The 27,535-nt window shown below is 51.8% G+C and overlaps 1 protein-coding gene across 1 annotated transcript in view; it reads left to right on the forward strand.

The window, feature by feature from the left end:
* Positions 1-27,535, forward strand: part of LTBP2 (latent transforming growth factor beta binding protein 2) — a gene marked incomplete at both ends in the record, with an annotated part of 60,924 nt that overhangs the window by 11,378 nt on the left and 22,011 nt on the right. Inside the window, 5 exons of the mRNA XM_009695939.1 lie at positions 13,504-13,685; positions 14,990-15,160; positions 16,740-16,940; positions 17,295-17,563; positions 19,151-19,253. Coding sequence (XP_009694241.1) covers positions 13,504-13,685; positions 14,990-15,160; positions 16,740-16,940; positions 17,295-17,563; positions 19,151-19,253 — 926 coding nt within the window. The remainder of the gene's footprint in view (positions 1-13,503; positions 13,686-14,989; positions 15,161-16,739; positions 16,941-17,294; positions 17,564-19,150; positions 19,254-27,535) is intronic.

Here is a 27,535-nt window from a genome sequence, read left to right on the forward strand (position 1 = left end):
TGGAAAAGGAAGAAGGCTGAGTTGCAACTTGCCCGCCCCACTGAATCCTGATCTCAGAGTCTCCTTTCCAGCACCCTGGAGGAGACATCTCCTCCCTTCCTGATGAGAGGAAGGGCTATATGCAGCCCTTGAGGAGTTGTGGCAAGTGCTCCTGGCCTGGTGACACCAGGAATCTCATGCCAGCAGGGAGGCTCTGCCAAAATCTCTGTTCTCTCTCCTGGAAGTAAAGGATGAGAACAGCAGGGAGCAAGCAGAAGGCAGGATCTTGGGCATGTGGCAGAGGTTGCCAGATGGAGAAAGTATATTTCCTCCCTTTTGAAAACTGTCTGGAACCAGCTACTGTTCTGTTGGGAGTCAATGTCTCGCATAGTCCTTTGCAGAGGAGAGCGGAGCCCATGGGTGGACACAAAGCTCTTCATCCTAAGGTGGCCACTTGAAACTTGACATTGAGAACTGTGGCTTGGCACAATCAGCTTGATTAGCTTGTTGTCATTGAGGACTAGCAGATAAAATGGGGAAGTGCATTGCAAGATCACTTGCTTTTTAAAGATGCTGCTCCAAACAGAGACAGATTTGTCTTAATTGTTAAAGCAGGATCTGGAGCCTTCTGTCTTGCTAGCTTTGAACTTCCCACATTTAAGAGAAAAAGGGGAGCTTTCTTACTGCCTTTCTTGGGTTGCTGCTGAGTGTCCAGGACTGTTTGTCCATGATACATGTACTATTAGGAGGAGGTCTATACTAGCCACATACCTACTGAACGCACCTCCTGCTCTTCTGCTCACTTATGACTGTCACTTACTTTGCATTTATGAGGGTTACAATTTATTAATACTCAAACAGTAGAGAAAATAAAAGCTGACCCTGGCTGAGAAGCCCCCCCTGTGTAAGTGCATTCCCATGGCATGGGCTCTGGCAGGTTTCCTACTTTGCTTGGGATGGGACCAGCCCAGGAGATCCATACCATGTGATGTTGAATTCCTGAGGTAAAACACTGGTGCCAGCCTTGCCTTCTGCCACTGCAGTGTCTTTATGCTCATTACTTCAGTGGCATGCTTTCCTAATGCAGATGAGCCCTAATTGCAGCTTTCTAAGGTGCTTCCCTTTGGCAATATTGTTTTCACAAGGTGGCCAAGCATTTATGTTCCTTGATCCAGAGCCAACTTTGAGTAGATATCTGAGACCTTATTAAAAAAATTGAAACTAAAAAGCCAGTGTCAGTCCATGTGAGAATAAGTGAAAAGAGATTCCACTTAGGGCAATGAGTTCTCCATAAGCTCCAGACCTCAGGCCCTCTCCTGCTTTGACATAGTTGAAAGCCCTCGGCAAACTGGCTGGGAAGCCTAAAGGAAAAACTTGGGCTACCCAAGAGGAGTGTAAATGTCATTTTTCTTATATAAAAATACTTCTATTTTTAAATTACATGATATACCTTCTCTAGCCTGGCACCAGATACAGTTGCTCTCCTTTCTAATGTTTTAAAGCTGTCAGCACCATTCTGGTTTATGTGGTTTATGTATTTACTTTCTAAGGGGTTGCATACACTTCAGAGCAGCAGGAGGATAGCTCCTTTTAAACTCCAAATATGGTCTTTACGTTAGGCCTGGTTCTTCTGTACCTCCTTGGGAGCCATTCCTATAGCTTAATTCAACTTCTAGGCTTTGGGAGAAAATGTTAAAATGCACTTTTCCTTCTAACTAAAAGAAACATGCTGCTCCTGTCAGCTTAGTCGGAGACGACATGCAATAGAGCAGGGTGCACGGCAAAAGCATTGTACATGTGGTAGGTGAGGTAGTACAGAAAATCCAGTTTATACCCTATTTTATATACTATACATATATCATTTGGGACATTTATGACAATACAATTTATATAGCCATTGTATAAAAAAGAAAGATGTTAGAAGAGTGCTAAGGCCATATGATCAAACGCTGGAAAGTTTTTTCCCTAACGCCTGAGTTAGGATTGTCATCCAGCTTGTTTTCAGCTCCCTTGTGCATATGGATTATGCTGCAGTTTCTCATACCTGACCATATGCTGCCTTATTTGGTTTAAGTTGGTACTTAAGGAAAATCAAAGCTATTCTCTTTGGTTTCAAGTGTTTTCCATAGATCACCAAGTGCTGGCAGGACACGAGGAGTGAATTGCAGGTGATTTGGTACAAGGAGCAGTTGAAATGGAGATGTAGAAGTCTCCATATAAAGTATGCTCATTCTCCTCTCCTTTCTTCAGAAGCATCCTGAGAAATACTGCCCTGAGTGCTTGGTGCTGGGTGGGATTGGTACCAAACTCTCTGCACCACCTCATTTTTGTCTAACTTGCATGGAGACTCTCTTCAGGGACAAGCAGAAACTAAACATAGAGACAGGAATTAAGATGAGGTTCAGGCTGGAAAAATATTATCTGTTACAGCTAAAGGAAAAAAATCCTCCGAGGGAAGAAGAAATCTGGAAGAAGGAGAGGCTGAGGTTTTGCAGAGTACGAATGAACAGCAAATTAGGCAGCAGAGAGTAATGCAGTGTGGTAGCATATGAGAGACCGGCGGTGCTTAGGACTTTGGAGGCAAAACACCCGAGTTGCATGGGTTTTTTTCCTGTGCACCCTGGGGTCCTGCACTCAGTCAAGATATTATTTATTGCCAGAAAAGATCTTGACAAATTGGAAGGAATTCTGAGAACTACAAAAGGAGGGAGGGAGGTAGCTGAGGGGAATGGTTAACAGACCCACATCTGCAAAACTGAGCCAAACGCTGGCCTTGGAGGATGGGGAGCATACTTGGAGGCTGAGGCTATCTGGAGGGGGCAGACAGGGTGTATAAGGTTGCCTGTAGCCTTGGCAGGGTGGCCATGCTAATTTTTCAGCTACGAGGCTTTCTCAACAGCAAAGTGCCAAACTCTTTCAGGGATGTAATGACAGGTCAATAATGACACTGGAGCTCTGCCTTCTCCATCGCTTTGGAGCTGCACTGCTAAGGAGCTGGAGCCCAGGTGCTGCCAAGGCAGGCACAGCCTTTCTGCCTGCTCCAGATCCCTTCCCACTGGGGATCCACGAAATCTGCTCCTTCCTGCTGGTCCTTGATGTGGATACTGAAAGCCATGTGGGAGAGGTGTGAGAGCAGATTCATGGTCACAGTAGCCCTGGAAGCACTGGCTTTGCCACCAGGCATCATGCATATGTGGCCAGGAGCGCTCCTAGTCCCCAGCCTTCTGGCTAGTGAGCAACTGGAGGGATGGAGCCAGCGCAGAACAGTACAGAATAAAAAACATCGGGACGCTTGTTCCCCAATCCCTGGCAGGGCTGAGACTTCGAGAGTGGGCAGCAAAGCGTGTTGCTTCCCAACACAGCTCTCATGACTTGAGTGCTGCAGGTGAGGGCTGGGGATGGAGAGATGTGAGGAGACCTAACCACATCGAGCTAATAGATCCAAAGGCCAGGGCGTCCTGCTGGGTGTTCAACCATTATTTTAGCTTAAAATATGTCTTAGATCCACAGTGTTCCCAGGGTGAGTGGGAGACTTCCCAGCACCTCCTGCTGTAGATGAAAAGCCTTCCCGTCTCCACATGAGAGGACTACATGCATCTCCTCTCCACCCTGTTGCTTTCATGCCCTCTGTGTGTACAGCCACAAGCTCTTCACCCCATTCGCACGTCTGGCATGAGAGAGGCTTCGCTTGCCCTCTCCATGTCCTGTGTAAAGTGGAGGGCAGGCAGCTGGCTCCCCCCACTCCCCGGGGTGCATGTGGGTGTGAGGATGAATAGGCTAAAGTGTTTTTTCAGGACTTTGAAGTTGGCAGCCTGGTGAAGGGGGGTGAGTGTTGCTAGTCAACAAGATGGAAATGAAACTCAAGAGTGCTTGTTTTCTCCCTGCTGTACGGGGGAGACGAGTGACCTCCTCGCAGCTGGCAGTGAGCTTTTCTCTGACTGACGCCTCCGCAGCAGGTTTCATTAAATAGGGGCCGGGTCCTCATGCAGTTGTTGTGTCTTGTGGAGACAGAGGGCCCTTTGGGCTGGAGATCTCAGTGTGCTTGTAGGCACAAGGGCAAGTTGATATGTTGTCCTCTCCTCTTGCGTGCCTCTGCCCTAACTACAGGTCCTTCCCCTGCCAGGCAGGACCCTGCTGCTCCCTGTACTGAGGAGCACAGGGAGGAGGAGAGGGGCAGTGGAAGCATTGCCATGGCTGGTGGTGGTGGCTGAACCCTCTGTGGGATGGTCACATTGCACAGCGCACAACCCAGCTCCCCAACTGTGGCAGCATCTTACACCAGTTTTGAAATGATGCAAAAGGTGTGGCCATGGGTGATGTCTGCAGTCAGATGGTGGCACTGATGGAGATCTTCATGTGATGGCAGCTGTTAGGACACTTCTGGATCGGTCTCTTCTCACCAAGGTGTGAGAGCAGCTGTGCGACTGTGTCTGGCAGCAGTGCTGTGCCCGTTGATTGTGCTGCTGAGCACCAGCATGCATGCAGGTGGGGGAGCCAACTGGAGCAGCTTTCTCACAGCTTCAGCCCGAAGAAGCGTGTGGCTGAGCTGGGGAGAGGAGGGCTGCACACCCACCTGTCTCGGCTGCCGCTCCCTGCTCACCCCCCCCGGTTCTGCCAGAGCGGTGGTAGCTCGCCTGGCCTCCCTCTCCCTCTAAATCCCTGTTGTAGTCTACGGAGTGTGCAGGATTTGGCCCAGATGTGGCATTTGTAATCAAGTAGTCTGGCCTGGTTCCTCTGCTGGCTCCACTTGAAGCTCAGAGTGGTTACAGGCTGCATTTTGATTTTTCTGGGAGGCATTGGCCTGCACGTCAGCTCTGGAGACAGGCAGATTGCAAATAGCTTTTCATCATGCTTGACATTTGGATATCATGGTTCTGACCATTTTATGGGTCAACACTAAGGTCTGTTGGATCCAACCAGGGTCATGATCTGCTCCTGGTGACGGCCTGGTGCCATGCCCTTGTACAGGGCATGTTTCTACAGCCTCACTGAGCCAGGCAGGTGTTGTTCCCATGCTTAGAGAGCTGGACTTCTTCCAGGGAGTCAGTTGCTCACTCCCTAATGCACAAGAGCAAAGAAGAGCACATGCAGAATGGCGGGTGGCATGTGTGACACGTGTAGCAAGGGAAGGGCATTTAATGTCAGCAGAGAGCTGTGCGAAGATATGTGAGCAGCCACTTTGGCTAAGGAGCAAATTAGACCCCCAGAGACTGGTTAAAAAGAACCTGCTAGCTGTCTGTGTGCTTAGAGAGGTTCACTTACGCGGTATCTGGCAACTCCTGAGCAGATAAAAATAGAGTTCACAGGCCATCTCCTTCTCCCTCCTTGTTGTCATGCACTACACGGTGGGCTGGGAGCCAGCTCAGGTGGCCCTGCAGCACTGGCACAGCTTTAGGGGCCAGAGGAAGGAAGATGCCGGGGTGGTGGTGGTGGAGGGACTGAGTTTGGTGGCATAGGGCAGACACCTGGTGACTTTACTGCCCTACAGGCTTGTACATCTGTTGCTGCAGTTTGTAGTGAGAGATCCAGAGAAATGTCGCCCAGCCACTGGCGCATATGTCAAATGGAGCAGGGAACTGGAGTTACCACTGCAAGATGGCACAGGAGAGAGCCCAAACCAAGAACCTTGTGGGCTCTGTGACAGCCCCTTGCTAGCCGTGGTGAGAGATAGAGGTGGTATCTGGGTGCTGGACTGATGTGGCTCCTGGGCACATGCCAGCAGCATTGAGTGTGCCTGTGGGGCAGGGAGCCTGACACATGTTCCTGCCCGTGCAACTCCGCTTTGGCAGTGCTCTTTGTGCCCAAGGCAAAGAGTGTTGTTAGTGGCATCTCTGCCCACAGGAGCTCTCAAGGTCTCGCAGGGAAGGGAGGGTGTGGATGACTCCCTTCCTGCTTGTCCAGTGACCTGACTGTGTGTGAGCTGTGCCTGTGGCACTACAAGGTGTCAGGTGGACATGTGAGGGGACACCTTGGCAGCTGAGATCTGTTGTGGTAAGCAATAGGGTTGCCACTTACCTTGATGTCCCTGTGACAGTCCAGGTGCCTGTGTCTGGTGTCCCATCTGGCATGAGATCTGGCTGCAGGTGCCTGTGAATTGGGCATGAAGGCACCTGCATAGTCATTCCTGTAGCCTTCATGGTATACATGTCCTGCTTGGCTCAGCCAGGAAGATCTCCTGCCTGGGGGAGGCTGGTGGCTGCTTCTCCTGGGCAGGAGAACTTCCCTTGCCTTCCACCAAACCCTGGGGAGCCGGGGGCTTCGGATGTCGGTGTCTTCCTCGCTCTCATGGGGGATACCAGGGCTGAAGGCAGCCACAGGAGGGACAATGGGAAGCCTGAAGTGCGCAGGTTTTAGAGCTATCTCTGCTGCTCATGGGAATAATAAACTGAGCCAGGATTTATAGACATAATGTGGGTGGGCTTGAAGTCAGGTGCCTTGTATGGTGTGGTTTCCCCCATCCTCTCAAGTCCTAACAGAGCTGTCTTCCTTGTCAGCGTGTTTGTGAGCTAATTGATAATAAACTGGAGTGCTCTCTAAGCAATACCTCTCTAGTACTCTGAGGCCTGCAGACTGAGCCATGAATCCCGTCTGCCTGCTGAGGAACCTGTTCGGAGTCCAAGAAAGGGGAAGTTTCTGGTCTGCGGTCAATTTGCTGCTTTCCAAGGCTGGCTGCTTCTCTCCCCCTGTAGACGCAGACGCTGGTGTTGAGGCTGCCCATTCTTCTCTGATGCTTTAGTGGAAAATCAGCAACTGCTGAGCATTACAAAGGGGGACGTGAATCACTGATTTTGGTCCCTGTGGCCCCAAGCGGGGAGGGCGTCTAGCCAAAGGGACAGGCGGACGGACAAGAGAGACACCGAGTATATTGTTCAGCGTTTAAAAACTAGGGGAGAACCCGCCTGTTGTCCTGGCAGGTTATCAGGGGCTGAGCATGATTCAGTCCCCGTCCTGGCTGAGCCCTCTCACCTTGGAGCCATGAGTGCAGGGCACAGGCTGGAGGAGCTGGGGTGGACTGATCAGGGCTGCAGCGGCTCCCCTCCGTGGGACCCTGCTCCCAGCCCAGCGAGCAGCATGCTGCCTCTCTGTGGGGCTGAAGGCAGCAGTTGCATCCCAGACTGCAGTCTGGTTATATTTGGAGAGATGGAGCTTGTTGAGCTCAGGCCCTGAGATGGGGGTTTCTGGACCCTGGGAAGATTGTTCCTTCTCTAAGGGCCGCTTATTGTTATCTTTGTTTTGGCCAGTGCTGTCCCACTCTGTTGTTGCCCTCCTGGGAATTGCTCCTTAGGTCTCTATCATGTCTCCCTGATGCTCAGCAGGGCACATATTTGTTTCCAGCTGGAAGAGTGACTTTCCAATCCTCATCTGGCTAGCCCTTGTCTTGTTTGGGGTTAGCACCCCGCCCTACTGACCGCACTGTCCAGGATTCACTCTCTCCACAGTGCCTTGGGCCATCCACCCTGCTGTGGTCAGTCAGGCTTTGGCTGGGGAGAGGGTGAGGCAGGCTGGATGAAACACCAGTAATACTCCTGTGGCACTTGGCTCTGCATTTCCTTTACACGAATACAAAAAACACCATTTCCCAGCTCGCTAGCGATCTGGCCAAAGTCAACAGTTGGACGAAGAGTGGCCGATAGAAGCTAAATCCAGGAAAGACTGAGGTGTTGCTGCTGGGGAGAGGGAAGCGCTTTGAAGAGTTCGCCACCTTTGCCTCCAGCCCCAAGGAGGATGCCTGGCCTTAGGTCACTAAGAGAAGCCACAGTTCTATACCCACCTGGATTCCCTGTGACTTTTGCTTACCGAGCGAACCATGACCATCAAAAGTGATTAGAGATTTGAAAAATACTTTCTATATACAGTGGGTTAGAAAAACAGTATTGTTTTCTGAACCCTGTGGTCTTGGTGATTTAAACTTGGTTATTGTGATTCTGTGTACCTAGTCTTGAAATTGCAGGCTTTTAAAAAAAACTGTGGTTGATTCAGGAAACAGTGATCCTCATTTTCACCTGTGTGGTTGCTGGGGGCCTACCAGCTCAGTCTTCTGCTTGCTGTCCTCGGTGGGGTGAGAGATACCACTGACCTCCTCCGGGCAGGGAACAGGCACCTTGCAGGTTCATCTGGGACTGGGCAGGAGAGTCATCATATCTGGGGAATGCAACATTTTTTTGTCCCTTCTCTAGACTGCTATCTCTAGAGTAAATAGAAAGCAGAGTGTAACTGGTAACAAAAGCTATGTAAAAGAAAGCGTTTATGCACAAAGGTGCAGTGGCAGGTGTACAGGTCCTTTGCTGGATGTCATACAGGTGTCATCTGGATCCTGCAGGGATGTGTAGCACTAGAATATAAGGGATCAGGTCTCCCTCAGTTCTCTTGACTTCTGGTATGTGTCCTTGGGGGCTTATGGGGAGTCCATGTCCTTGACCTGCACCTTGGAAGAAAGGAGCTGCGAGTGCTTGTTTGGGTAGTTTTGAACTGTTGCAGATGTGGGTCAGTCTGTTTGCACAGCTCTCTCCCATCCTGAATATCTTTTAATTTTGATTCGCACCTAGTACCTATAGGAGTGAAACTTTCCATGTGCCAGTGACTGAGGTCTCTCAGCCAGTGACCTTTCAGCCTGGCAGAGATCAGCAGGACCACACACATCCATGCTCCTGGAAGGAGAACACTGCTCCCTCCACCTTCCTTCCTTGACCCATGTTTTCCCCTGGACCACTGCTGCTGTTAGCCGGACACTGCAGAGGCAGGTGCCCCAGGACAGCCCAGGAGAGGTGTCCAAGGAGTCTCCACACTGTTTCTGCCCCACAGGCTGTGCCTGACACAGAGAAAGCTGTCAGCAGCTCTGACAGATGAAGAGCAGGGAAACCAGCTGCTTGGCAGGCGGTCGCCTATAAAGGAAGAGACCACTGCCTCTTTGCAGAGATCTGTGCTGGCCATGTGCCTGGCTGGAAAAGTGGAAGGGAGTAACACCATGCTGAGGGAGGCTGTAAGACTGAATGAATGTGAAGCCCTGGGACTTTAAGTGTCCTGGAACATAGTGCATGAGATGTCAACCTCCTCTGCTTCTTCAGTGCCTCTTCCATGAGCAGGTGGAGGCATGGAGAGTGGTAGCACAAGCTCCCCATTCTACTGATTTGGAGCCTCCCCATCTGTTTTCCATCCTCACTCTTACCCCTAGGACAGCCCCACTAGCGAGGGAACTTGTGGTAATGCAGATCCCTGGACTGGACAAGCTCCTGCCATGTATTAAGACCTGCCAAATGGTTAAGGGTTGCTAATGCCTTCTGGCGAGGTCTGTACTGGTGTGGTAAGCTCAGGTTCATTTCCAGCCAGGCAGTCCTGGTCTGCCCAGTGTGGATGACTCTGAATGTTTGGAGGGGAAAAGCTCTGGTTTGTATTCCCTGACCATGAGCCAGCCACTTGGCGTGACTTGGGGATGGATTGGGGCTGACAAACTGAGATGGAAAGATGCCTTTTGCCGTTGATTTCTGTGGCCTGAGGTAGGATGGTGTTACTCAACTCAGTCCGCAAATCCCAGAGCTCATCCGCCTAGAATAGAACCAAATAAACAAATTAATTCAAAGCAAGTCTGCCTCTCCCTGCTGCGACACACACTGGAATGCTTTACCAACAGGATCCCAGTAGGATGGCTTTTCCTCAAGTGTTGCAAGCCATGGGGTAATGTTCCTCCTCTGTTTTTCCTTTGTGAAGTTCACACTGCCCCTTGCAGTAATCCACTTTTCTTTGTAACTGAAATGCTAATGATTATTTTATTTAAAGCCCTTCATATGTTTTTGTTTTGGTTTTTTTTTTACAAAATCTGATGATCCTGGGAATGACAGGAGTTGTCCCTAAAGCCAAGGGGTGGAATTCCTTCAGGCAGGCAATGGGTAGCACCCAGCCAAGACCTCCGGCTTGCACATAGCATGCTCCCTTCCTCAAGGATAGATACAATGTGCGTATTTCAAGCACAAAAGCTGATGTTTCCCTGTCTTATGCCACTGGTCTCCTTCACCCAGTGACTCTTCAGAACTCAGACCTGAAGTTGCCCTCAAGTGACTAGCACTAGGACAGTGAGAGTTCGTGGGCTGGGGAACTCTCACTTCTTTTCCTTGGGATGCTTCCATCTATTGCAGTAAAAGACGTTGAAACCCCAGCCATGTCCACCCATAGGACTACGCTTGGGGTCCTTCACTAGAGGTCAGAGAACAAATGTGCCTGAACTTCCAGGGCTTGGTAGCTCTCACCTAGCCTCCCTAGGGCTCCCTATGGCTTTCCCTTTGTCACTAACAAAACCAGCAGTAGCACACCAGGTAAAAAAGCAGTAGGTAGCAGGCACCAGAAGTTCCTTCACTGACAGCAAAGCTGAATTATTAGCTCAGAACTGTGTGGGCAGGTCTTGACTGGCCCCCATGGTCGTCAGGGGTAGATGGTACTCCGCAGAATCTCAGGAGAGCTTCTGAAAGAGGCTGGTAAGGACTGAGGTAGGACTGAAATAAAGTTCACTTCTCTGCATTATTCTGGTTAACCTTGCTGATTATTGAAAAACAAGCATTGTTTGCTGTCCTCATCTCGGTTTAGGTCTTGATTTTTAACAAAACAACAAATATTTTTATCAACAGGTAATAATTTCCTTATCCATCTGCGCTCTTTGGCCAATCCCACTTGCACTGTCTCCAGCCCTGAATGACCTGTAGCCAGACTCTACTCCAAACAGTGTATGAACCTTCAGCCTGCAAAGACGGGTGTTTGCCCAGCAGCAGGGGTTACCCGCGCTGCTTCTTCTCAGGACTCCTGTTCATGCTTCCTCCCAGCAGCTCAGCCTTCATTTTCAAGGTTTTCCTGCATTAGAAACAATTAGGTAATAAGTATCTGGACCGGGGACTTCTGTTTCTGGGGTAAAACTGTTCATTCTTGGATTCCTACAGCTCAAGGCCAGAAACGATCAATACATCAATAGATAATCTAAAATCACCTCCAGGACAGCATGGATTACATCTTTATATAGTTATATTTGCACTGTTCCAGTGATATCTCGTCACCCAGCAGCACACTTTCCTCTCCTGAAGCAATGGTGTTGGGAGTTGGGGAATCCACTACTGGGGTGTTTTTAGCAGAAGGGTAAGAGCTATACTGCTGTGTGTAGGCATGATTTCTAGAAGGAAGTCATTTGGCTTTGATTTGCAGATGTTGTTGTTTCATGTTTTGCCTTTCTTGGTTAGATTACAAGGCTCTTTACACCTGGTGTTTATTCCTGTGGAGAAACCTGTGCCCTGTAATCAGAGCACCTCATCTTTTAGCTAAATTGAAGAGATTGAGGTTTGTTTAGGTTTCTTACAGAAAGGCATGTTCACAAGCCCTCAAATTATTTTTGCCATGTTTTTTCCTGTATCCTCTCCATTTTTTCAGCCTCCCTGAGAAGATGTGACATAGTTCATATCAGAGCTAGATGCGATATTTTAGCATATATATACCTTGCTGTGATGAGGTTGTGTAGGGAGGCAAAAATACCTCCCTGTTTCTGCAGTGTTTCACTGCCCTGATGTCAGGGCATTGAACTGACAGTTCATATTTAACTGCTTGTCATTACCCCCGAAATTTTTTCAGAATTACTGTTTTCCACGATCGTCTCCTTCTATCTGCAGCTGCTGCCTGGATTCCTTCTTCCTAGAAGTGTAATTCTGCATTTGCCTCTATTAAAATCCCATATTGCTTGGATGGATTTGCCCTCCACAGTGATCCAAACTGCTCTGTGTGATTGCTCTGTTCTCATCACGATACACCACACTGCAAATTTTTGTGTCAGCAGCGCACATTATCAATGTCGATTGTATGTTTATTTTGAAATAAAAATATTTATTTCCAGATGAAATTCTTGAATCGTGCCAGGCCTTGTACTGATCACCCTGGAACCCATCTAATTCCCTCCCCAGCGACAACTGCTTCTTGTGTTCTGTCACACAGCCAGTTTGTTATTCATTTCACGTGTGCCTGATTGACATTGTACTGCCCTGTTTATTTTTTTATCGGAATAGCATGGGCTCTCAGCCTGTCGGTGTGCATGCATGTAATTCTGTTGAATTATGAAAACGGACTCCTTTGACAAGAGTGGTTCTCCATAGACCCCATTGACTTGACCTCACTTCTATATTCCTTTCCTTCAGTTCCCAAATAATTGACCTGTGTGTCATCTTTTCCATTCTGTTGTTCAGGGCTGATTTCGGGCTTGACGGCTGACAGTTACCTTGTGTATCGCACTTGACCTGTTTGAATACCAGCACAGCATTAGCTCCCTTTTCATCTTCCCACATCTTACCGTTATTCATAGCTATCCAAGCCAGGAATGTCAGTGAGCCAGAGCTGCTGTCAGCCAACTCTCATTGGATCATCCCGTCCTGTTGGGTTTAGAAATCTGTGTTCCCTGTAGACACTGTAACACCTCCCCTGTGCCGACTGTGACAGAGAAGATGGTAAAACCATAAAATGGGATGGACCTCTCTGGGCACTTCAGTGGGGCAGAGCTAGCCTCTTTGCCTTAGCCATTCAGTCAGAGATGGAGGTGTCGGATAGGGTATGCAGAAGACCTGTTGGTGCTTAAGTTCGGTTGCAGAGGAATCCAAGGCTGGGACTTATGGGCAGCCAACCTATTTTAGCCCCTGGTGTACTAAAGCTTTTTTCCTTGCAGGTGATGCAGGTGAGAGTGAGGGAGACATTTGCTGGTAAGCACAGAGCACCCTCTTGGAGTGCTGCCAGTCAGTAAAAGGGAAGGGGAGCATGTGCAGTAGAGCAAGATGTGCTATTTTGCTGGTTTAATGCAAAGAGCTTCGCCTAGTGGCCTACATGGCTTTATAAAAGAGTGTAAGAAATGTGACCTTGTGAGCTGCATGGCTTCTCCATGCTTAGTCCCCAGAAAATACGAAAAGCCATAAATGCAGTTACTGCAGAAAGTTGTAGCTGCACTTACAGGCTTGAGTTCTTGGTCATTCTCTCTTGTTGGTGACTCTCATGGGCCAAATTTTGTTTATTTGCTTGGCCTGGCTTCTCTTCTGACTGCCTTGCTAGTTTTTCAGTGCTCGTTTGGGGCTGGGAAGGCAGGTCCTGAGAAAGCTCCCACCGTAAGAACAAGTGTATTTGGAGCTGCTTGTGTTTGCTGGGGGAGGGATGTTGTGGGGCAAGGAGCAGCCCTTGAGCGTGATGGGCAGGCAGAGGTTCTTCAAGGCAGCTGGGGCATCCCTGTGGTGGGGCAGCCGGATGTGACAGTACAGGGAGGATATCCTGGTAAGTACTGTGTCCTGCCGTCCTGCCAGGCTCAGGGCATGGTGCAGGGTCCTTATTGTGAAATGGTGCCATCGTGGTGACTGAAAGCAGGTGAGGAGTAGGACCCTGCTCAGGTAGGCAGAGCTCTGTGTCCAGGTGGTGGCTTAGTCAGCTTGGCAGTGAAGGTTGCTGCAGGGTATCCTGGTGGAGAGGCACTGTGTGTCAGTGCAGTTACTCACGAGGAGTATCAGTTCATTTTTTTCTCTTCCACAGGACTCAGAGCAGAATTGGCCCTCCTGTCTCCCCCCAGCAAACAGGGCCGTCACGGACTGTCCGACGCTACCCAGCCAGCAATGGCCAACTCACCTCTAATGCGCTCCCCAATGGGAATGGGCATGAGCAGAGCAGCTCTGGGCCACACGCAGTTTCCTGGGAGCACACCTTGTCAGAAAGGGGTAAGGCCTCTGGGGCTATCACTCTATTGGGGCTTCTTGTTGGGGTGTTGTGAGGAAGGGCAATGGTGTGACTGGGGATCCCCAAGAAACCCTGGACTCCCAGGACTGTGCCGCTGGGTGGGATGGAAAGGGAAGGTCAGCATGGGCATTGCTGGGCTTGGCAAAGAAAGAGACCCTACTGAAGGAGGACAGATCAGGGAGCAAAATGCTGATGGCGGGGGAGAGGAGCCAGGGGGGTGTGACAGATGCCTCCCAGAGGTGTTGAACATCACCCCAGCATGCTGCCCTGAAGGGGGATTGCCTCAGTCTGTAGGAACAGTGTCTCCCAGCTTCCTCCTCTGTCTGAGCAGCCCTCAAGATCAGATTGTGCAACCAGCATCTAGTTCTTCCCTTTGGCTGCCCCCCGCCGCCTTCTGACACGAGCAGGGATGAGGCCAGGCTGCTGGGACACGCAGTTGCTGAGCCTCAGCACCTCCCCAGCTAGGACAGATGCAAGTTGTCTTCTGCAGCTTGGCTCCCCCTGAAGCTGTGATTCCCCAAGGAGGCACCGTGTGGCATCTCAGCCCTTAGGAGTAGGGCCATGAGCCTGATTGAAGCTGTAATCTGAAAGTGGGGATTGAAATGGGGAGAGTTGGGGTTGAGCACAGCAAGGGGGGCACCCACAGAAATGGCGGTCTTGGTGTGCAGGGATGGAGGGCTCTGGAGTCAAGCCAGCTGGTTCATGGTTACACAGTGGTTCTGCCTGTTGTCCATTTTCCACAAACCCCCAAGAGCTCTGAGTGTGATTTCACCCCATATCTAATGTGAGGATGGTGAGGGACCAGGAGGGACCACAGGTAACTGCAGGAAGTCAGGGGATGCTTGTAGGAAAACATTGGTTTTCTCAAACCCTGATGCTCTCTTCGATGAATGCCAGTGTGTCTGTTCATGGGGGAAGCCTTCCAGTGGTTTAAGGGCAGCCAGTCTCCTGGCTACTGACATGGCTGGCAAAGGAATATCGTCTAAGGCAGAAAAACACCCTTTATACTGGAGTTAGTGCATGTATGTCCCTTCATAGGGAGTTATGCCAATCCAACTGGGCAGGTCGAGCATTCTGCTTGCCATTTTTCATGTGCTGACAATCCCTTACTGATGCTGGAGCAGAGGACAGGCTGGAGTGAGCAAGGGGCAAGGAGAGACGCTGCCTTGGGGAGGAACACAGACCCCTCCTTGCTCTAGGAATGCTTTGGAGCTTGAGCTGCGAATTACTGGCCCCCTGGCCTGGAGATGCTCTTTCCACTTAGCACTATCCTTTTCTTTCCTAGGGGCCAACCTGACAGAGAAGATTAAGAAGATAAAAATTGTCTTCACACCCACCATCTGCAAACAGACATGCCGGAGCGGGCGCTGCTACAACAGCTGCGAGAAAGGAGACACCACCACTCTCTATAGCCAAGGGGGGCATGACCATGATCCCAAGTCTGGCTTCCGCATCTGTGAGCACCGCGAGGCCCCCAGCCCACCTTCTTGCCTCGTCCCTGACTCTCCTCCTTCTGCCTTTCCTGCCTCTACAGACTGAGGGCTGGGTCTGCTGTAGGGATGGGAGGAGATGGCCTCTTTCAGTGCCTTGGAAGATGTCTCCTGGGGTCTTCAGGGCCTACTCTGTCTCTGGGGGAGGAAGACAGACCTTGCCTCATTGCTGTCTTTCCTGGGCAAGCAGCTTCTCTTCCACCCCACCCTAGGTAGAGGGGACGCATGTGTTGGAGTTAGGCCTGCAGCCAAGCCTCGCCACCCCCTCTTTCTTAGAGCCAGCTCACTGCTTTCGTTGGCATCCAGTCCTGGGGCTGACTTTCATCACCTAATTTCCTCCTGTTCTCTCCTTTCACTCACGTGGCAGCCAGGAAAGCTGGCTGCAGGTTGCAAATGGTTCTTATAAACAGGGCTGCTGAAAGCTCTGCTCGCCTTTCAGAGCTGCTGGGATTGCTCATCAGGTCACTGGGATATCCAGCTGTGGGTTGGGCACATCCTCTTGGAGCCAGTTGGTGGGAGCAGCCCACAGGACCTGATTGGACTCATCCTCTGAAAGCCTCTGTAACTCTCAAATTCTTCTAACACTGGGAGAGTGCAAAGTCTGGCTGTTGCGGACACCAAATGATACAGGGTTCATGAGAATTTCTGCGTAGGTCCCAGTCCAAAGATGTGTCTCCCCCCAAAACTAGTTGCTGGGCTTGAGCAAATGAACTTGGAGCAGGGTGTGAGCTCATCCCCTGGGATGAACCTGACAAGCCACCCAGAGATGTGCAGCAGCAGCATCTCATCTCACGCTGCAATGACTCAGGATGATCTGTCAGGGAGTCCCGTGCCTTGCCCGAGTGTCACTCAGACTGAGAGACACTCTGGGTTGCTCCAAGCATCTGATGAGGCCAGAAAAGACATGATGGTTTCATCTGTGGATGTTTTTCCGAGCCTGTGCAGATGAATTGCTCCAGGTTCTTTTGTCCCACTCCACAATTCTCCTGCTTGAGCTGCTGGCAGGGCCAGGGCTGGCCGGGAGACAGGTTCTGAGGACGTGGCTTTCTGCCCATTCTCTCCTTCTACCTCTCCCGTCCCTGCTGAGTTCTCTTCTGGGCTGGGAGTGAAAGCCCTGCCAAGTGGGGAGGGGGTGATGCAGAAGAGAAGGAATTGTGCTGACTCGGCCACATGTGGCTGCCATGGTTCCTGCCCCACTCCAAGGGATCCTGCTGTGCCAGCAATACCACCTTGGCCTTGGGGGGCTGCCTCGCAGGGCACGGGTGCCCCAGGCTGGCTGTGTCCCCAAAGCCCAAGGGAGGGCTCATCATCTTCAACTCATGACTCCAGTCCTGAGCAGAGCTTGGGGAACATGGTTATGCTCAGCAAGGACTCCAGGCTGCCTCCAGGCTGCAAGTGCTGACCCCAGCCCGGTGCTGGGCCTGGTCTTTGGACACCATGGGGCTAGTGCTGGCTCAGGCCCAGCTGCCTGGCCTTTCCCAGCCGCCCCGGGCTAGAGGCAGTGTCTCAGTTTCTCTGCTAAGCAGACCCCTCTTTGCCTTGCAGACTTCTGCCAGATCCCCTGCCTGAACGGTGGGCGCTGTGTGGGCCGGGACGAGTGCTGGTGCCCCTCCAACTCCACGGGGAAGTTTTGTCACCTGCCAGCTCCCTCTCTGGAAAAGAAGCAAGGAGGGAGAGCCCCAAAGACCTCGGCCGGCAGCTCCATGAAGCACTCTACCTACACCCTGCCCTTGTCCAACCAGCTGGGTGAGTGTCACCGGTGGCTCCAGACCCCGCGCTTTCCTCCCACTTGGGTACTCCTCAGATCTTCATTAACAGGCCTGAGGCGGCCACTACCTCCTTATGCTTGCCTTTTCAGGCCAGATTGTTGGAAAAGTGGTTCCCCTAGTTTCTGAAGGGCTCAGGTTGCTGGGGAAAGTTTTTGGTAGGTTTATCCTGGTTTTGGGCCAGAGAAGTATTTTCTTTTAGATGCAATCTTCCTCTAGATTTCCTGGTGGAGTCAGTCTACCTCTCCTCCCTTGTGACTTTGTTGATAAGATGGTCTTTCAGTGCCAAATGGTTGTCAGATGGTCACAACTGTGGTATGAACTCATCTTCCAGCTTCCCTAAACCCTTCCCTGGTGAATGTCCACGTCAACCACCCTCCAGAAGCCACTGTGCAGATTCACCAGGTGGCCAGGGTGCGGGGAGACGCAGAGGTGGAGGAGGAAAACAGCGTGGAGGCGGTCCTGGTGCCTCAGGTGGCCGCCGTACCCTGGTACACCTATGCCCACGGGAACGGCAACAGCATTGCCACAGAGAGTGGCCAGCATCAGCAGAGAGCCCCGGGGCTGCTGGGGAGGTGCTTTCGGGAGGCTCTCCATGGGCAGGTAAGGGGTCACCTGTCAAGTGTTGGAGTGTGTGTAGATACGTTTCTTGTTCTGGGGTATGAATGCATTGGCTTATGGGGCAGGGAGGGTGGCCTTTCAATGTGTGAAGCTGTTCAGCATCAGTGTGGGCATCATCCAGGTGTCGTGGGCACGGGCAGCAATGCTTTAGTACTTGGGAAGAAAATCCCTTGTTTTGGCCCAACAGGGAGACCTCACTGCCTTACCCTGACCAGGCTGCCTTGCCCTGGGGCAGCACAGCCCAGACTTGATGGCTTTCACACACAGTCTCATTTAAAAAGGGTGCCCTATTTATAGCAACATTTACAGCCACGCTCTGTGATTATTGTAGGAAATGTATAAAACATAGGAAAATTCCTTTCCCTCTCAGACGATAAATGAAAGTCTGATTTCCATGGAACGAAGCCTTCCTGGGCAGCTTGGTCAGGGCTTGGGAAGCAAATGCACGTGAGGGGCTTTCTCACCCCTGTCCCGCAGTCATTGTAATTTCTTATTTTGTCTTTCCCCATATGTTTCTCTTGCGTCACTGGAAAAGCATTGGAGGTTTTTGGCACCCACAGGAACACCTGTGAGCTCCCCCGGAGCAGCTCACACTCAACAAGACCCCCCTGGCTGGGCAGCCTAGGACTCAGCCCCCTCCCCACTGCTCCCCAGCCCTTTCTGGGGGGCTGCTCCCAGTTCCCACCCCATCCTTCAGTTGCTCACATCCAAGCCATTTCTACCAAGATATGTTCTCAGCCATTCCCTAGTGCAAAAATAAATGAGGTCAGACCCTGGGGCTGGAAAAGCCCTGCTCCTCCATGGGGAGACAGCATCTCTCTGACCCTGGGAGCAGATGATGATGCACCGAGATGCTTGTGGATGCCCAGAGAGGCTGCGGGAGATGCTCTGGAGGAGGCAAGGGGGGCAGCAGGGGGTACCCTTGCTGTGCTCACACCTCACTCAGCCGGGGTGATGCCGTGCCCAGGAGAGGGTGAGGAACCTGGCAGGGAGCACTTGCCTCTCCCCATTCAGCCACAGCCGAGCCGATCGGTATGCGAGCGCTGGGCAGGCGGCCACGCACGCCTGGACTGGGGCCAGCTCTGGCCTGTGGGCCGCCGCGGCTTCGCTCTAATGGGGAAGCCTGTAATCCAGAGGGCCTTGCCGGGGGGGTGAGTGGGGTGGGAAAGAGAGACTCATTAGATAGAGGAAAGTGCCTGACCGCAAGCTCCCCGATGGGCTGGAGTGGTGTACCCATTTCGCTGGCTAATCAGCCAGGCACGGGGCTGATCCCAGGGCTTTGCTGGGTGATATCATCTCTGGTTCTTCTGCTCTGTTTGATGTCCCCTTCCCCTCCAAGGGGTGCAGTTGAGGGAGTCTTGTGTTTTTCTGTCTGCACAACTGCTTACTGCCTTAAACTGTGTCCCTGGTCCCACTATGTCCCAGTGGGGAGCTGTGACGGGAGGGCCATGCCAGCCTCTGACCCAAAACTATCGTCCCCTGTGCTGGCTCTGCCGCTGCCGTGCAATGGATGGGCATGCATCCCCTCCCATCCCACGGAAGCCTGATCCTCTGGTCTTCTCTCTGCAGTGCACCAACCCCCTGCCAGGGCTGACCAAGCTGGAGGACTGCTGCGGCAGTGTGGGGCTCTTCTGGGGTGTGGACCGGTGCCTGGCCTGCCCGCCTCGGCCAGGTGAGTACTGCCACCGCCTGGGATGACACGAGGGATCGTCCGCACCCTCGGCAAGCAAAAATGGTCAGACTGCCTTATGCAGCCAAGGAGGCACGGAGCGGAGGCACGGAGCAGAGCCACAGGTCCCCTGCTGTGTGGCTCTCCTTTGCCCAGGGTCCTTGGGGATGGGCAGCATGTCTGAGGTGGTGCACAGGGCCATGCCAGCTGCTGCCCGTGCACCAGGGAGCAGCATTCTGGTTTGGGTGATGGGCCCAGGCCCAGCGCTTTCTCCCTAAACCGCCCCTGTGAAACTCCTGTGCGGCCAGTGGTTCCTGCCGTGCTAGCCCTGCGTGGAGGGAGAAACAGGAAAAGAGCAGCCGTGGTTTTAGGAGGTGCAGTCCTAGATTGGTGGTGGAGGCTGCAGACTCGGCCCTATAGAGTTACGGGCTTGCTCTGGGCCCGACACGGGCTTGGCAGGGGCTCTGGAAATAACACTACATCAAACAATTGGCAGGAGTGCACCCGGGGTCCGTTCCAGGGGCATGGGCGTCCAACTCCATTTCTGCTGTGTTTGGGAGCCGGACAGACTGATCCAGCGGGAGAAGGGGATTCCTCATCCTCTTTGCTCGGGGGGGCTCTGTGACAGGCATGGCTCCTCGCGCTGTGACCCCATCCCATGTTGTGGTGGAGAGGCCATGCTGAAGGGTGCTCGCCGGTGCTGAGCGAGTCTGGTGCAGGGCAAGGTGCACATGTCCAGTGCAATGCAGGCAGGGAGCTGCTCCCCTCTCCCCTGCCTGCCTGCCTGCCAGCTTTCATCACTGCCTGGGTGCTCGTTCACACGCCTTTACTGGATTGAAAGACTAAAGTAAACAGACCCCGTGGTCCAGGAGACTTTGACCCCTGAGGAGAGTGGAGGTGTCCAAGGTGGCAGGTTTTGTGCAAGCAAGTGTGGCATTGGTGCCTTCTAGCTCTGCCCAGAGGCTGTCCCGCTCACTCACACGCACGCTCCCAAGAGCTGTTTGTGTCTCGTTGTCCTCCCTCAATTCGGTTCTGCCTCAGCCAGGGGTAGGGCCGGCTGGAGCCAAATTCCTTGCAATCGCAGACGAAGTTGTCAGCATCCTGGAACCCAGCGCAGATCTGGGGAGCTCTGATTGCTGTCATCTTGATGCTCTGCATGGCTCTGCTGTGGCCCTGGGCCATGCTGCTGCTTGCCTGGCCTTGTCCATGTGCTAGCCCCAAGGGAGCCTTAGGCACGTGCAGTATGGGGATGACCACCAGGTCTCCAGGTTCAGCACAAACATGGAAATGCCCCACACAGGCCTCAGCCTCCTCCTCTTTGTCCCCAACCTTCGCATCCCCAGTCACGGCTTTCTCCTCCCCATCCCACAGCAGTCTCCCCGTTTCTCACCCTGTGTCTCTGTGATCCCACCATTAGGAAGCAGGGAGGCCACTTAACACTTCAGTTAGCTGCAAAAGCTCTGCATCTCCTTTGTCTTTCTCCATGCCAGGATGCTAGGTATCACTCAGTGGCCAGAGTTGCAGCAGTGATTTGCGCTGATCTTCAGGCTTCAAAATGTGTCTCAGGCTTCCAACACATGAAAACAGGCACGAAATACCCCCATGCGCTCCTTGCAGTCAGGCAGCCAGCAGAGCAAACGCACTGAAGAAATGCTTCCCAGCTGCTAGCAGGTCCCACTTCCACAGCTTATCACATACCCTGTGTCCCAACAGCAGCTGAAACTCAAGGGAGTTTGTCACTGCTGGTCTTCACTGAGTGGACAGATGCTTGTCTGGCTTTTTTTCAGATTAATTCCATGGGGATATGAAAAATGTATCCCTGTGAGTCTTCCGTCTACCTGTGCCACAAGAAAATCCCATTCTCAGTCCCTCCAGCTTTGGGTGATAAAGTTTCCCCTTGGAGACCAAACGGCTCCTGTTGATTTTGGCAGGAATTCAGGCTAGTTGAAGGGACCGTTTTCATTTGCTTTAATCGTGTGCAAGTATCTTCCTTCTTTGGCTACCTCTGACTGACTGCCCCGTAACCAGCCCCACATGTGGGAGACCACACAGTGCAAGTGAAGGGACCTGTAAGGCAGACACTTAATGGAGACAGCCTAGGAGAGCCCGGCTGTTGTGGAGTGAGAAGCCCAGGTGGCTGACATGCTTTTCTCTGGCATGCTGTCTTCACATATGAGAGATCTCACCCCAGAGTGGAGCCAGGGAAACAGTCCTTTCTCCGTGATCTTACTGCTCTAACGGAGCCATCGAGCACCATGACCTCTCATTGCCCTGTGCCGCCTCTTCCAGGGCTCCCAGGTCCATGCTTGTCCAGTGTGAAGGTATCACTCCACATCATTCCTGCCTGTAGACCACATCCCACACTCCTATTCCTTCTGTCTCCTGGTCTTGCTGGCCTATGTTGTGCTCACTCAAAGTCACTGGGCTGTAGTTCAATGACCTGGTGTCTCATGCACAGAGATAACATGTCCAGCGGATGTTTCCAGCTTTCTTCTTGGCACTGTGGCCTTCAGAGAGAACTACTTGCGCTCGTGTGTCCCGGGGAGGCGTGCACCACAGCAGACTTGACAGCGCTGGGAATTTAATTCCAGCAACCAGAGACAGAAATGGCAGAAGCTAGTTCAGTGTAAACACTTACAAATGTACAGAAGTGCAGCCAGGCAAGAGCTAGACAAATGGAGAACTTGTTTGGATTGACTGTCTGCCCGAGACACTGATTGTTAGTAGAGTCTGGATACGTCCGGATGTCTCTGTCGACTGCAGCTTTCATGTTTGGTACGTGTTTGTGTGCGGAAAGACATCAGAGAAGAAGAAGAATGAGAGGCAGGCATCTGTCCGAGCGAACCTGCCATGACCAATCCCCTCTATTTATTGTGTTTTACCCAGCACCAGAAAAGCCAAGGCACTTGAATGCTTTGTCTGCATCCTAAGGAGACCATGTTAAAAGCTGATTTTAGAATTAAGGTAGGGGTGGGGTTAACCTGGCCAGGACTCTCTGTAGCAGGTGTTACCTTAGTCTCAGAGGTTTCCTTAGGCTGTCCTCAGGCTGTCTGATGCTGCTGGGAGAGTGTTAGGCCCCTTCAGAGAAGTGGGCACAGAGATGGGTATTCAAGCAGGCACTAGTCAAAGTCACTGGGAGTTTGCTGTTGCATATATAAGCGAGAGCTGAAGATGGGACCCCAGGACATGTCTGAGACAGCCCTGGGAGAAGGGGGAGAGCTGAGGGCTTGCTCCATGAGCTGTTGGGGCAAAGGCTGTCACCCAGCCTACGAAAGAAAGACAAGTGAAGGCAGGGCCCTGGAGAGTGGCAGGACACCTGCATGCTGTCGTGCGGCTGCAGTCCTTCAGCTCCAGTGGAAGATGACTGGATGAAATGTGGTGTGCTGCAAGATAGGATAAATCAGATGGAGACATCTAGTGACCCTCCTGGGTCTTTAGTACTTGGAGGAGGCCGTGGAGCCCACACTGAAAGGCTAGAACAGAGAGGTAGGAGCATATGGGAGCTGGAAGATAAAACTTGGAGAAGACTGATAGAGGGAAAAGGGAATCTGATGCTGAGGAAGCAGCTGAAGTAGAGACGTAGACATGGCTGGGGCAAAACTTGAGGACCGGCAGGGTATTTGAGCAGTGATGGTGAGGAAACTGTGCTGAAGCAATGTCCTGTCCCATGGCAAGCTCAGGATGTGGGGCTAGCAGCAGGGACACTGCTGGACAGAGCTGCTCCTGCTTACTTGCCAGACCATATGCTATTTTGGGGTATGTGGAGAAGAACATGCTGGAACAAGGTCAAGAGATGGTCCGTGAAAACTAAAATCAACAAGACCCAAGCTGCTGCTCAACACAGATCTCAGGGCGGGTGTGATTTGGACACTGGTTTCCCTGAAGCCCAGGCACGTGGAGATAAAGGAAACTGGTAGCAAAGAGTTCTGCCCAGAGCAGGTCACAGCCCTCCTCTTCCACTTCCTTCCTGTCCCTGAGACCACACACCTCTGCAACCAGCAGCGCTCCAGGAGAAGCCCATACCGGTGATGGACACCATCTGCAGCACTGGCCAGGAGCTACAAGTCCTAACTTTCTGTGCACTTTCTGGGTGCAACAGTAAACCTGCGTCTTCCAGGTCCTGGTTTTTCAGTGCCCCTTGTTGCTTGTTTCAGGCTGCGGTCATCCTGAGTGTGGGCTGGGCTGCGCACCCCCTGGTTGTGCTGCCTTCTCTCCTCCTGCCTATGGGTTTTAAACGCATTAAGAAACAAGTCTTTGAAGGCTGTTGTTTTGTTTTTATTCCCACTCCCCGTGTTTTTTCAAGTTTTTTGTCCTAGAGAAAAGTCTGAATTTCACTGGAAAGTTGGATCTTGTAATGTCTGGCTTGGCGTCCGCAGCACTCCCCAAACAGACCTCCCACTGCGAGAGGGGTGGCAGCTCACCCATGGAGCCGTCGTCATCAGAAACGGCGAGCAGCTCCGCAAGCCGCACGCTCCCCTGCGCTGTGCCTGCAGACATTGAAACAGCCACAGGAAGCCCCTTGAAAATCAACCCCTGGTCTGCTCTTGTTGTGATCAGATTCGGGAGGATACAGGAAAAAAACCCTGGAAATATGGGAAGGTGGCTACAGAGGGGGCTGGTTCTGCCACTGCTACATCATATGCCACAAGGAGTCTGTCTGGGACAGTAAAGAAGGGCTGGATGTGGGGAAAGAAGCTGAGACCTTTGCAAGGTTGTGGCAGTACCACAGAGAGCAATGCTTAACCTGGGGAAGCACAGCATTTTCAAAACTGCCTTGTCCTGCAGGGTGCTTGTTTTACCCATCATTCACGTGCAGCACCATGGTCTTGACACATTGCAGTACAGTGCTTCAAAAGTGGGTGTTTTTAGGTACAGAGGTACCTTGTGCCAGCTAGAAACCACTGTGGGAGCAGAGAAGGTTCTCTCTGTTGAAATGACCCCAAAGGCCAACAGTAATTACTAGAGTCTTTTTCTTTCAAGCATCTTTTTCACCTTGAAGATCTTTATTGACCATGAGTAGAGCAGAGGGCTTAGTTTCATATCACACATCAGCACTAGTGCATGCCTTTCCCACCCCTGCTACTGTAACCTCTGTTGGGGTGTTGGAGAAAGTCTTGCTGGAGCCTGCCTACCACAGACCACCCGGAGGAGAGGAAAGCAGTCATGACAGACCTGGACTGAAGGATTTGTGTCCTTCCCTCTTGTCCATTCTGCCTGGATGTCCATTCTGCCTCAGCTTATCACCACACAGCACCCACTATGCCTACTTCTTGGTCTGGCATCTCCAATATGTTTTCTCTCTGGAGGCTACTGTGGCGTCTGAGCTGCTCTGCTTTTCTGCCAGCAAGTTCAGCAGCTGAGATCCTCTCTGCAGTGGAGGCTGATCTTCTCTGCTTCACACTAAACCAGGCTGAGGTTTGATTGATTCCACCACCCCCACTGCTCCAGATGCCACGAGACCATGCACTCTGGCTCCTTTCATCTCCCACCTGCTGAAAAACCCAGGGCAAGCAGAGGCATCACAGCCACCATCCTGACTGCAAGCTCTGTGCCCACTGCAGGCACAGGGAGATGCCTGGGGTCCAGCCGGGGTGAGGATTCTTCTGTGGAGCTGATCCAGGGTTTCCAGAAACGTCTGTGAGTCCTGAAAGTGGCAAAGGAGTTCAGCAAGGCAAGGTTTCTCAGAGAGATAATGCCTTTTGTATGATAAATGGAAAGAGTTGAAAGAAATGGGCTAGCTTTCAGCAGCCAGGCATTTCCTCACTTCTCATCTGACCGCAGGCTCGCCTCTTCCCCTTTTAACAGAGTGATATTGGCTGGTCTAATGCAATGTATTATCTCACCCCACAAACCTTGCCTTGCTCAGGCCCTTGTGGCTACCACCACTAGAAGTGGTTTCTTTCCACTTCACCATCAGCCTGAGCTTCTTCATCCTGTCTTCAGTCAATGTTTAGGGAGCCAAGGCCCTTGGGTAAAGCCTCTTCTCCTGGCAAGTGATGGAAAAATAGCCTAGCTGCTTAAAGATCATCCTGCGAGGATGCAAAATCCCTCTGCCCGATTTCTGTGCATTCATTTCCCTTCTTATTCTGCTCTACTTGAGTATTGTTCTAGCTGGGGAAAAAGGTGCTGGTGAGGGTCTAGCTGCTTTGTGCTCATCTCCTTTCTGGGTCTCTGAGCTTTTTGCATGTATGCTCCTCTGTGTGAGCCCAGCCCCACCGGGGATGCCCGGTGCCTGCAGAGCTTGCAGAAAGCAGCACCCAGGTGGTGGAGTGAAGCAGAGCTGGAGCGAGTGATGAGAGCCATGGGGGAGTCCTGGAGTGCAGGTACCTGGTGAGCAGATTGCTTTGGCACAGTGCCTGCGGGGCTGAAGTGCCCAGGAGGGGAGGCTCTGAAATCACACCCTTGAATCAGGAGCCAGAGCTCCCTGCAAGTGAGCCCAAAATCCCTCTGCCTGACAGATGCAGCTCAGCTGCTCCATCCCCAGCCTCAGGCTCTGGGATAACCCCTTCCTGGAGAGAGTGTAGACAGACAGATAGATGCAGAGGGCCAGGACTCCTCCAGCTGTGGATGCTGACAGATTCCTGCCCTCTCTGATCATCAGATCAGCTTTTTCCCTTTGCTGAGTTCCAGAGGAATAGCGTTCAAAGCCAGTCTTCTACTCCTACCAGCTGCGTGGGAGAGGGGTGGATGCTGATCCCCTTTTCAGGAAATTCAGGTGTCCTAGACTGGTTTTTCAGGGATTTTTGGCCATCTCTGCTGTAGTTCGGCAACATCAGAGCTCGTGGAAGGAAATGATCCTCTGCTTGGGTAACCAAGTACAAAGCTGAGAGTTAATAGCTTACATCCTCCTGCAGCCACATGCTGTCTTCCCTTGCGGCCAGGTCCTGGCAGAAAGAGAGCAGCCTCCATCCAGTACTTCAGAAACTGTCTTGGTTCCCCTTGGTACAGAGAGATCTGCTCACATTACATTACAGTTATTCTTTCCAGGGAATGTGCGTTTCTTTGCAAAATTAAGACATTTGTCCACAGACTCACGAGTGATTTGTTGCAGTAATGAATGAGCTGCAGGTTTCTGCAGACCAGAGTCATACGAGTCCTAAGGTGGCACGAGACCTGCACACTTACCCCCCATCACTGGTATTCTCTGCCTTGCCCTCTCCCCAGCAGCATCTGGCAGAGGGATGCTGCAGGATCTGTTTCTCCACAAAGGCTTTTCAGAGAGGGAGCCGGGCTCTGACACATGTCATCGCTGTTTGATCTCCAGCATGCTTGGCTCCCTGTCAGAGGGCTCGCACATAACGATGCTGCTTTGTTTGAGCGTCTGTTAACACATCGTGCTGAGGCTGACAGATGCTTCCAAACACAGTTAATGCCTGCCGGCAGCCCTGAGCCCACAGGCTGAGGTGTGGGAGGACCTGGAATCTCACCGGGGCACCAAGCCTGAAGCCCATGAACCAGGGGTTGTTTTTCCCTTCCCAGAAGGTTGGAAATGTACCCAGTGATGCCCAGTATCACCAGCAACCCCCTCTCCCCTAACATCCAGGTATTTGTAAGCACCTCCTGCTTACAATTCATGACTGAACTGTTGAAGGGAGTGAATAGTTTTTTTGTCTTATTCATCCAGCCACTGAGGATCTCTCTGCACCCAGAAAACCTTGTAGCTTCATTGAATATACCTGGGGAAACCCAGCTTTCTATTCCTTTTCCTGGTACAGGCTGGTGGACATCTTGTTCTCCTGTCTTTTATTTCCAAAGCGCCTTTATCCTAGGAGGCTAGTCCCTAACTTTTGCCTTTCAAGAAGTGTCCTAGAATGGCTTTTAACTGCATTACAGGGTCAAAGTGTCCAGGACAAAGAGTTACGGACATGCCTGTTCTCTGTCCCCAGCGCATTGTTTGTGGTGTTAACCTTTACAGGCTCTTTCCAACCATCTCTGGCTGCAAGGATGGTCTCAATTTGTCCCTGGTTCTCAAAAGCTGCAATGTGTTAGGAATCTGCCAGATCCTCGATATGGCTATTGCCATGGAGGGCTTTCCACATATGACACCAGGGTGTGGGCTACTGATGCCAGGCAGGAGGAGTTTGAGTAGTGGGAATACAGCTGGACAGTCACTTAGCTGTTACACACACTTCTTGTTTCCAAGCGTACGGTCCAGAAAATTAAAAAGAAACCCCACCCTGGGAAAATCCCATCCTTAGGCAAAGCACCCGTCTTCCTACTCCACACCTTGCTTATTCACTTCCCAACCCCTTACCTCCTGGATTGCCTTGCTCCAAAATATGGTG

The sequence above is a fragment of the Cariama cristata genome, unplaced genomic scaffold, assembly GCF_000690535.1.
Source record: "Cariama cristata isolate BGI_N322 unplaced genomic scaffold, ASM69053v1 scaffold7552, whole genome shotgun sequence".
NCBI classification, from domain to species: domain Eukaryota; kingdom Metazoa; phylum Chordata; class Aves; order Cariamiformes; family Cariamidae; genus Cariama; species Cariama cristata.